At 36.8% G+C, this 12,269-nt stretch overlaps 1 protein-coding gene across 3 annotated transcripts in view; it reads left to right on the top strand.

Moving 5' to 3' along the window:
• kif26ba (kinesin family member 26Ba) overlaps positions 1-12,269 on the top strand; it is an 87,537-nt gene that overhangs the window by 55,486 nt on the left and 19,782 nt on the right. For all 3 annotated transcript variants that reach the window (XM_026286459.1, XM_026286458.1, XM_026286460.1), the window contains one exon: positions 4,255-4,438. In XM_026286459.1, the coding sequence (XP_026142244.1) occupies positions 4,255-4,438 (184 nt within the window). The remainder of the gene's footprint in view (positions 1-4,254; positions 4,439-12,269) is intronic.

Here is a 12,269-nt window from a genome sequence, read left to right as displayed (position 1 = left end):
AATCTTTTTCTCAAGCCTCAGTGGATTGAAATATCTTGCTGGTGGTGTTTGCTAAGACGGAACGTATTCTCTAACATTGCAGTTGAAATAGTTACATGTGTTTGAGTTCATTTGTTGTATAGTTTTATTTGGACTTACTTCAGTTAGATATACATTACTCAGGATATCTGAGTCGAGTCTATGTGGTAGATTTATGTAATTCCCTAGCTTCCGCCTAGAACACCCTAGCAACTCCATAGCAACAGGCTGAAAACCAAAAGTTATTTGGCAGTGCCTGGCAACCACACAGAACACCCTAGAAACTCTGTAGCAACATGCGTACATCCAAAAGACCTTAGCAACTGTTTGGTAATTCCCTAGCAACCCTCTGAACACCCTAGCAACTCCATAAAAACAGGCTGACAGGCAAAATACATTGGCAAATGTATTATATTGCCCTGGCAACCATCCAGATCACCCTGGTAACTCCATAGCAACATACTGAGAGGGAGGAGACCTTAGTAAATGAATGGCAATTCTCTAACAACTGCCAAGAACACCCTAGCAACTCCGTAGCAACAGGCTTGCAACCAGAATTCCTTTGGCAATGCCCTGGCAACCACCCAGAACACCCTACAAACTCCATAGCAACATGCTGACAAACAAAAGACCTTAGCGACTTTATAGTGATGCCACGGCAACAACCCAGAACTCTCTAGTATCACGGCAGTGTGTTTTGGACAGTTTATTGTGTATATATTTGTGACTGCGCTTTAATTGAATGGCAAATTTTTTTATTTATTTGGATTATATAATGCATTATGTGCTTATATGGTTAGGATGACATAAGGATTATATAAATTGTACTTTTCTGGAGAAGATGATGAGAAGGAAAGATGTTGTCTGTTTTCTTAATCAGAGTGTTCATCTAAAAAGCTATTTAAGGAAATCTCATTAACGCCTCTGCAAAATAACACATTCACAATCTCGCCTGAGTTTGGATCAAGCCAATTCAAGCAAAGTGTCCTCCTAATTTTCATACAATTTCCCCGTTGATGTGTTTTGACTTTTAACAAGAATAATCTCCATCTATTCTCTTCAGGTCTGTCTCAGGCAGGTAACAACCAATGGTATGCTATTTATGTAGGACAAGAGGGCTCAAATTAGAAGCACATGGTGGAAACAACAGTTTGTGTCAAACTTTACAAGACTTTCCTTGCCAGCTCATTAAGGTTTCGGTCAGTGTGTTTGTTAACAGTGTGTGTGAGAAAGAAAACTGTTTTCCTGACACTAATGAGTGTCACAATAATTACCTTACTTTGCTCTTCACACGTTATCTTGGAGCACAGCCATGTACTTTGTCACAACCCTTAGGGGGTTACGCAAAAGTTTAACACACAAACACACACTTCATATCCCTGAAAATTAATTCAGGTGATAATTTGTCTAATTTCTGAGAAGGTTTGCTCATACCGTTGGCGTCTAACGCATTCAGTCTGATGATTTCATAGCTTGCACGGTAACTGTATCTCTAGACCTGATTCATACACAAACACTGAGTGTTATTATTACTTCCAGCTATATTTCACCTGCTCTTATCTGCCAGGGTATTTATTATTGTTGCCTCAATTTTTTCCCTTACAGTAACCACTTCTCTCGACAGAAATGGGATCAGTTCACAAAATATTTATCAAATAGCAGTTCTGAACCAAAGCACTTGAGTTTTTCTACGATTGCCAGAGGCTGAGGTGTATTTCTATATGATATGAAGTGATTTTGCCAGGAGACCTAGGCTACTATAGATGTCTGTGTTGTGAGCTATTTTTCTTTCCTTTCTGTATTTCTGACCTTGAATAGATTTGCACAAGTTGGCAAAGGTGGAGAGCTTCAAAATGAATGATTGTGCCTGAAGGTACTACGACTGCAAAATGAAATAACTGACACTTTCCTTCTGCTTATCTGAGATCCATCTTCTAGATCCCTTGGGAGGGAGGTTGTGATGATGTCTGTATTGAAGTTTAGGGTGTAGATCTGCCCTGTCATGTTATGTGCAATATCTCTAATTTTTGAGAGTTCATTAAAGCATCACTGCTAGATGCACCACCAAGACCTTTAAAAACTGCACCCAAACAGAAAGAGCAGCTAAATTGTCTTTCCTGCTGAAAAGAACTGCTTATTCCAGCTTGAATTGCAAGGCTGGTTAGTGTGCATCTGGTAGGTGGGCTACTGTATCCTGCTGTTGTCGAGCAGCATTGTCTTTTTGGAAAAACTGGTTGACCTTTCTTTCTTTCTTTCTTACCACTAAGGTCTTTACAATATTTGTTCACACAACTGAATATTTATTCAGACTAAAATAGTCTATGGAAAGGTTTTAATATTGATTGTTTCATTAGAAAAAGTGGAAAGCCACAGCTTTGAAAAAAAGGAAAAAGTTGAAAGAAAAAATAACATTGAAAATAATAATCCTTCTAGGCTTTTTGTGTGTTTGTTTATTATCTTCTTAATGCTTATTCATGGTGAGAACCAGTTAATCTGTCTGTTATACACACTATTAGGTTTTTTAGTTGGTATCTTTTTTGTATATAATTCTTTATTGTAAGTATTGTAATTCTAGTCATTTATTTCATGCACCTGAAGCAGTGCATCTACAATATAAAACAAGATCTTTGAAAACTGGCAAAATATTGTACTTTTCCTATCTGAAATGTTCACATTTCACATTTTGATCATGATAGCGACTCACAAGAGAAAGCCAATCAAAGCTTATGCTTAAGATAAGCATTGATTGGCGTTTTTATTTGTGTCCTAGTCCTATTATGGGCATAATTATGGGTGTAAATTGATTTTTTTTTTACCCCACATTAAGGACCCATTATGAAACATTTTTTAGCCTGAGGATACAGCAACCGTTTGGACTTGAAGGGAACACATTTGTCTTATCTTTTTCTATTATTCTTTAGAGGCAAGCATTCATACTTCTTGAGATATCACACCCTAAACATGACTTCTCAGATAATAAATCTTTTTAGATAAAGAGATCAGGGGATGGAAAATATGTTTTACAGTCCTTTTCTGGGTCCCCAACAACAAATAAACAAATTATTATCCCCATGACATGTTTTCAAATAACCTCTCTCTACATTCCTGCACCAAAATCCTTGTTTCACTTGAGGTGTTTCAGTTTTTTAACTGCAATTTCAGCCTCCACCATCCAATCCCTGATCCACTGGGAGTCTAAATGAGGCTGTGATAAGCCTTTGCACAGATATGTTTGGTCAGGTGAAAATGCTGGACTGGTTGATCAATACTTCTCTAAGAGCCAATTGAAACAGTCTCTAACAGGATGCGAGACCACAGTTAGAATCAATCGACCCTCACTTCTCCTGCTCCCGAGTCAAAGCTATTCTCAATATCTCTTCAAGCTCTAAATACACAAGGATTTCACCTGATGTCCACAAGTACAGTCATCCAGTGAAGGTGGATCAACTCAATTACTTTGGTTGCCACTGTGTATGTGATTTTTTTTTTTTTTCTTGATGCACGGAGATTGAAATTAAAATTTGTAAGGACAAAGTTAAACTTCAGTCGAATTGGTGATCAGTGATGGAATAGTCAACAAAATTCAAGGACAAGTAAATACTGACAGATTTTTCTAATTTATTGACAATGTAAAAGCAGTTTAGATCTCATTTGTCTACCAGCAGTGGGGTTCATTGGATCTTAAGTCCAACACCTGCATGGCTTAGGGTTTCATTTCAAAACAATAAGTCAGCTTTAACTCGAATATATAAAAATATACATCACTACTCTTCTTTCGTCTTGTTCTCTCTCTCTCTGTTGTTCTCACTGAGAAAGTTCAGATCCTGCCTGTTCTCTGTGAAAATTCAACAGTAAAGGAATGCTGGAAATGCTATTGTTGTGGCATTGAAGATCTTACAGATGTCTCTTTTCTCTGCTGATTGGCTGTGACGTGCATCTAATGGCTTGACATAGCATTTAACAACAAACCTTCATCAATCTGTTTTGAGATGGACACTAGGAACGAACAGAAAAATGTAAACTGTGCAGCTTCACTTGATTGCTCATAAAATAAGATTTGGTCTGCATTGTTACGTTTGAACTTTACAAGCTGCATCTTAAACTTGCAATACAGACCACTTTCCCTAAACAAACAAAAAACTCAAAATCAATGTAAACAGCCAAGGGATTGCAGCGTTTATGCACACATACACATCTGTTCTAGTTTTAACTTTGCTTATGTTTGTTTATCCTCAGGGCTGCCCAGAAATTGAATCTATCCTCCAAGAAGAAGAAGCAGCGCCCTGCACCCCCTGTGGCATGTGATCCGCCTCTTTTTCCCACCAACTTCAGCGGCATCCTGCAGGTGTCTCCGCCCCCTGCTCCGCCCTGCCTCTTACGGGCAGTCAACAAAGTTAAAGACACTCCTGGCATGGGCAAGGTAGGATCTTTAATAATGTAGCAAAACACCTGTGTTTAGCTCTTGTTGTTTTATTAGTATTTACTCTCATTGAGTCAGTTTTTCACCCAACATACTGTATGATCATATATACTGTAAATGCTTACAGATATACCAACTATAGTTTGCCACAGACTCTCACTTCACTGTCTGATTTAAAACGTGTTACCAGGAGTGGGGTTCAAAACCACAAGAAAATTTGTTCATTGTATCTTAAGTCCAACACCTTAACCACTTAACCAATCCTGATCTGGTTTTGTGGCTGATATGTCCATCAGTTCATCAGTTCAAATTAACCATCTGCTCTAGGACAGAAGTATTGGAGATTTTTCATTACTGTTTATAGTTTTAGTAGAATAGAAGACATTGCTTTGATACCAGGAGTGGGGGACGAACACAAGTCTAACACATTTGTCTATAGGATCATAAGTCCAACATCTTAACCACGTGGCCACCCCGGTATTTATATACAGGGCTGTAGGTTAGAAATAGCTTCTCTAATATGCATTTAAGAGTCTGCTGAGCAACAAAAGAGAGGCAAAACAGACACATTTTATTATGATTAAATAAGAAAATAAACACCTTTACGCCTGGCATTAATATCTATTCACAAATAGAGGTCCTTTCCCAAAAGGTGCTTACAGGATATACATTTTATATGGATTTCATGCATTTTGTTCCACAGGAGAAATAAATGTCATGCATGTTTGAAATAGGGTGAGTGAATGATGACAGTATTTAGCTTTTTGGACAATCTGTTACTTTAACATCCAAGTGTAAACTGGGCCGAAATGCTGTTGAAATTGTGAACTGAACATAATAAAAGTAGCTTCAGTTTTAGTTTTGTGATGCAGGCATCATAAAACGCAGCTAGCTGAGAAATGTAGGCATGAGATTTGCGCTTTGGCAGCATTACAGAACATATGGGGCGGATGCGAGAGAATGTTTTCTGCAGAATACATGTAGATATCACAGGTGAAAGTGTTCTTCTGTAAGAGAGATGCAGGTGAGGAGTGGTTTAAGATGCAAGATGCATTCAGAGGAACGTAGACTTTCGATGTATTGTTGATATTAAGTAGCAGTCATTTAGAAGATGCTTTCCTAAAGAAAGGAAATACATGGTGTTTATAACAGGAACAGTCGTCCTGAAGTTGAATGTCTAGGTCAAGAGAACAATGGTGAAAAGAGATCATGAGCCAGAACCTTCCAGGGGCCCATTGGTTAAAATGTAAATATAATGATCCTTAATGTGAATGTACAACAATTTTTTTTTTAAAGAAAATCAAACGCAGTGTGTCTACTAATGTAATTCCCACAAATATGCTCTTTATGGTTCAGTTTGTTGAAGTTGAACTATTAGTATAAGATTACAGATAACTTAATTTTTAAAACTTTAATTTTTTTTGTTGTCTAAAATCATGTTTTTTCATTGTGCATTGCAATTAATCTCAATCAAACTGCATTTGGGTTATTTTGATTAGGTTAAAATAACTAAAAAACACAGCTAACTAACACAATAAAACACAATAAATCTTTGTTTTCATGTCAGTTTCTGCCTTTATAAATCCTGATTTGTTCCTCAAATGTGATAAAATCAATTTTGAATGAATACAAAGACAGGATATTCAACAACTTAAAGGTATAGTTCACCCAAAAAAGAAAATTCTGTCATTAATTACTCGTTCTAAACTCGTTCTAATTTGTGTTCTGAATGATGTCTTTCAGGTTTAGAAAGACATCGGGTGAATAATTAATGACAGAATTTTCATTTTTGTGTGAACTAACCCTTTAATAACCAAAACTCAATATTGCAAACAACTTAGCTGCAGGGGTTTGAAGCTTCATTTGTCTATTGGATCTTAAAACAAATAATTAATTTCCATTTCCAACTTTACTATATTCTGTTGGAAATTTACATTGATCTTCCAGGACTGGGGTTTAAACCCATGGGGACATTCATCCATTGGATCGTAAGTCCAATGCTTCTGTAACAGATGAGCGTTGCAATGGAGTAGGGGATCAATGAAACAGGCAGGGTCACAACACCAGCAGACAAGGAAAGTTGTCCATTTAAAGGTACTTACAGTAAGAACCAGTTTTGAGAAACTAATTCATTAACAACTCAAACAGCCAAATGACCCTATTCTGTATTAAGCTCACATCAATCTACCAAGTGTGGGGCTCAAACCCACAAGGGTTGGAACTTGAGTCAAATGCCTTAACCACTCTGCCTGGTCGTACTTGTCTCATCCATACACTTCAGATCAGAAAACCATTCAGTTGAATCTCTAGTAAACCAGCATCATTATACACTGCAAAAGCAATTTCAGTACCCTCAACAAAATATAATGGAAAGTCTTCACTCTGTCTGACTCTGTCCTGTCTTTATGGCTGCATTCCTTTATCAATTTACATGCTCAGTCAGCAAAGCATTCACATCACTGCTTTCTCTGTCAGTTTGTTGTTTTTCTATTTAAAACCAAGCTCTGGTACAGACAGAATCCGTCAAACGCATGCATTGGTGCGAGCGCTGACAGCAGAGGAGCCCCGCATGGTGAAAGCTGATCTTGATCTCCAGTGCATCGCAGGGAAACCAGCATATCTGGCATTCCTCTCAGACAACAGAGGATGGGGGATATTCCTCTGTGTTTGGACTTGATTCGGGTCATGATATCTAGTTCTGGCACCTAACAGAACCATCTCATATGGATGTGGGTTTGTCCAAAGCATCTTCTGTCAAACAAAACCGTGACGTCTGAAAGCTGATTTTGAGAGACTCATTATTAACCACATTGTGAGTTGTTATTGAGAACTTTCAGTGAGTTCATAAAGAGTCATCTTGCATTGGAACAGCTTGAGTTCTTCTGTAAACAACACCCACATTTAGGCTGCATGTTGTGCGTTGCACTGGCAAACTAAAATTAATCGTTCTCCAGTCAACCGGAGCATAAGCAGGATGGTGGGCAATGCAAATTCTGGCATTTGCAACAGAAAAATGTCACCTTTCTCAAGGGACAAGGCTGTAACAGTGGCCTTTGGATATAAGAACATTGTGCGATAAGATATTGATGGGTGTAGATGCTCTATACGGCTGCTTTTGTGGTGCTCACAGAAAGTGATCGGCTTTGAGATAGAGGTGAAAGACAGATATATCATTCGTATTTGTACCGAATAGAACTAATTAAATAAAAACAGTATCTGAAATAAAATTGTGCTCTGCACTCTGGCAAATTTACATGTGACATTCTGCTTCCATGATGATGTGAATATTATTAGGAGTTCGCTCTAAATGTTTGTGTGAATGATGTTGCCCTTTCATCTTCTGCCTTGCCGTTTCACACCAGTTCACATGGCGATGGTGATTTGCACCATCAGGGTTTTTTGACAGTGTGACTAGAGCAAAAACCAATGGGTTCTCCATTATCTTGCTAATGATAAAGCAATTGATGGATGTCTTTCAGACACGTCTGGATGCTAAATTTGTACATGTGTCCAGTGAGTTTAACAGATCAAAGCAAGTCTATATTTTCCTATGTCCTGTTTCTTCATCTTTGAGACTGTTTCCATTTCATCCTTACTCCTCTCTAGTACATTTCTGGTGGTTTATAGGAATCCTGAGAGTTTAAAAGATTCATCAATCTTCTGGACAGTACAGGCACTGACCTAAAAAAAAGAAATGATATTCAGTGGCTAATCAATTTTTAACAGCGCTTTCTAAAACTGAGGTGTTAAAGAAAAACACCTCACAGGCATCACGGAGTGAGCAGAACACATGGGAATTCAGTAGTCTGAAATATTCATCCCAATATTCCTGTGATAATTTAACTGTGTAAAACAGAATATCAGTTTACACCGCAAGGGAATGTGACACCAGCGAATGATTCATAACTTTATATTACATGTAAATGTCTTTTTAATTAACTTTGCAGACCCTGCCTGGAAGATAACAGATTAAAGGTTGATATAAAGTCCTGTTCTGCTCTTATATCTATTATAATGGACATATCAACTGCAGGTTTATTGATTTACAGAGTAATCCAAGATGGGATCTTTCAGCCCACTATAACATATGAAGCTTGCTTTCTCTGCATGGCTACAAGCACATATAAGTAGCTGGATAAGATCTGTGCATCCCCGGTCCATTCTTCAAATGCCATGATGATATAAATCAAATCAATCGTTGAAATGAAAAGTGTTCAAATGGCATTTCGCCATGACAATTTTTTTCTTAACTCTTCTCTAAATATCATGGAATAAACCATAGCATGTGTATTTGTTTTGTTTACAGAAACAAAATAAATATAATAAGCAATGAACCTGTTATCATAAGGCATTAACTAATCCACAAGTGTGCAAATGTTTTCACTTGGAAGTGACCTCAAGCTAACCAAGATGATTTTTGATTGACTGGTTGATTGATTGACTCATTTGTTAATTAACAAATGAGTCAATCGATCAATCAATGTTTATTGTAAACATTTTTATTTTTGATATGGGCATCACTGAAAATTTATAATGATAACTTGCATCGCTTATTGAACTGCAAGTTATTTATTTATTTTATTTTTTTAAGGTGTAATTGGTTTTTGATGTCAGGCGTTTATTCAGTGACTAATTTTATAGATTAATTTCAGGTCAAAATGTTTTAAATCTGGCTGTAACTTGTCTTTTTGAACTACTCATTAAAAAAAGCGGCTCACTGTTCATTCTATATTTTGGACTCACTTAAAAGATCCAACTCATAAGTAGGGTGACCATATGCGCCGTTCATTTTAATAATGCCTTAAACATCCAGAGCAGCTTGACCAATAACATGCAGGTATTGTACATAGTCGACCAATCGTCGGGCTGCGTGTGAGAAGGTGAGATCTAGTGGGAACAATCAAAGCTATGCAAATATGCGCACGTGTTTGTGTTCAATTGACTTGAATGGTCTCTGCGCACAAATCCAAAAAAATCAAAAACAAAGTGCGCCACAATCCTTAAAGTCAAACGAACGAACATACATGTAAAAACGATTCAAAAGCATAAGGAGCCGTCTGCTCTGCTCTTTATAGCTCTCATGATTCACAACAATCAATCTGCACAGTACAAAAAGCCAAAACTTGGATATTTTAGGCAGTATTAAAATCCTGGCTGGGACATGTCCCGTATGAACGGCGCATATGGTCACCCTACTAATAAGGGTCAGTTCAGTTTTTAAAGTCTGGTAGCACAACATGTTTTTGATTCGATTTGCTAAAATAAACAGAGTCATTTGTTTGTGAATCGGTCTACACTGATTGGACTGTATGTTTTTGATTCACTAAAAAAAAACGGCTCCTAAGAGTCATTCGATTGTGATTGGACTACACTTGCCGCACAGCATGTGTTTGACTCACTTAAAAGAACTGAATCATTAGAATAATTTGTCAATGAATCAGTCTAGTCTTGTCCCGTTGTATGTTTGCTTACGTGTGTACGCCACCGAAACAACTCGATAGAAAAAACAACAACAACAACAACAACATTTTTTGACCCATTTTGACCACTTTGGATAAAAAAATTCAGTATTTTGCCTTGGTGATGAAGAAGATTACGTTTTTTTAAGGTACAGGGAAACAGTACAGGTAATGATGCAGTCTATGCTGGCTCTTCAAGCACTTCAAGAACAAGTTCATATATGTCCTAAAATAACCTTGAGACTATTTGATTCAAGGTAATAGCAAATTAAATTAGAATTGAGAAAAACAGCGTTTGTTTGCATATTTCATCTGGTATTTTGTTAACTTTTACAGTGACATTCAAGTTTCCAAATAGATTTGGGGGCTATTATATCTTATCTATGCATGAATAAAATTAGGTTTTATAATGTAATTATGACAAGTAGTAGCTATGTGGGCACCACTGAGTCAGTAGGCTATGTGGGTTTAGCTCTCGTTCCAGTGTTCTTAAAGATCTGTAATAACCCAGAAGAGAGCATCTCCTTTAATTAGTCGTGCTGCTTTATCCAAACTGTTCTCACCCACAAGAGCTGTGATAGCTCATAGAGAGACCACCACCTCTTCCTCCTCCATCCTGCCGCATATGCTTTCTAATGAGCCAACCCCCCCAACCATGATCTTATTCCTGCTTCTGAAACTCAGAGGCTCAGTGCAGGCAATGGGTTGCAAATCACCAAACAGAAGGAAGTCTATTTGTGTTAATGGGTTTTGAGATGCCGGACGTGACTAAACAAACCTGTGAGGATTGGTTATAAGAACAGAAAAAGACATGGCTCTTTGTAGTGCAGGGACTGTGGGTGTAGAAAGGGCTTTCATTAAATTCTGTCTGCCAGCACGTTATTAGATCTGAGCCGGTTTGAGGCTATTGGTGTTGAGACTTATCACTATTGCTCAGAGAGGAGGTTTATCTCAAAAGTAGACCGTATTGGCTTGTATAAATCGTACTGGATTTACTGTAGCTCCATGGCTGAAAATGCTGCCACTTGGATTAGGGTGATGTACAGGCGGCAATGCATAAAATGACAGTATCATTACAGCGTCAAAGTTCAGGCATTCCTCTTTTCCCAGACTACAAAAGAGCTGTCCTGATTTGTGCGCACATATTCAGCAGGTTCGTCCAGAAGTGTTGTGTGTGATGTGTCCTTAACAATGCACCTCATGAATAATTCAGGTGGAATCTGCAAAAACTGTAGGCAGGGTTCACTTTGCTATTAAATAACACCAGGATTAAATATTTAACACACCATAATGACATTCCTAGAAGTATGTTTCAATGCAGGAAAAGCAAAAAGGTACAGTTTAACTTGTTCCTTGTAGTTTCCTACATACTACAATTTACACTAGAATTACACTAGAAGCATCTCGGTTCTGCTCAGATTTGCCAAGATACTAAAGTTTGCAATAAAAAAGTCGGTATTTCAGTATGATCGCATGGATTTCTCATCAAAATCAGACAAAATTATTAATTAATTTGTTTTTTCTTTTTTTTTTATTCTGTTATGTCAGCATTTCTCTTTTGTATTTTTTGTTTTATTTCTGCTAAAGATACAGCTGACAAGTTGAAATTCCATTTATATATTTTTATTATTATTTAAATACATTTTAAATAATATATATAAATTCATTTATGTTTAATGCACAATTATTATACACATCATTTGCTATAATAATAATAATAATAATAATAATGTTCTATATAATGTTACTTTTACACATCTTTGAGGTTTCATAAATTTCTAAAATTATAATTTTTTAACATAAATATTTAATTTCATTAAGGAAAGGAAAGTATAATGTATATTAACTAATTCTAGCTATTGTTCTGATTTATCACTGAAAATAAAATGGAAAATATTTGTCATTTAATACACCGAGATTAGTGAAATCCACTTGAACTATTATAGGATTATTTCCCCTGTCGAGAGTCAACAACATGGAAATTTCCTCTATAAGATCTCATCTGTTATTGATCCATAAATGAGAAAGGAAAAAATTCTTGAGAGATGCTGTTTTATTATCTTTGTGCACTAAAACAATCAAGATAAACCAATAATCACAGTGCCTAAGAAAAAAATTGTTGCTTGGGTGACTGATACTCTAGAGAAGCGATTTTCCTGTTTTATCAAAATGTCTATCAATGTAAAGATGATGGCATTATAGTTGCTAATCCATATGGCGTCGAGATTGGATTTCTGTGGTAATTATGTCTGCTGCTTTGATTTTGGCTTTGCATTGTGAAGACAGACGAAACTGCTCTACTGTTCTATGGTCAGAAAAGAAATGTTGTTTAAATATGTGCTTAACTAGAAATGTAATCTTCAATGCTTTGA

This window comes from Carassius auratus, chromosome 17, assembly GCF_003368295.1.
Source record: "Carassius auratus strain Wakin chromosome 17, ASM336829v1, whole genome shotgun sequence".
In the NCBI taxonomy this organism is placed as follows: Eukaryota; Metazoa; Chordata; class Actinopteri; order Cypriniformes; family Cyprinidae; genus Carassius; species Carassius auratus.
Note: the sequence above shows the minus strand (reverse complement) of the source record. Positions and strands in the feature narration are given on the sequence as shown.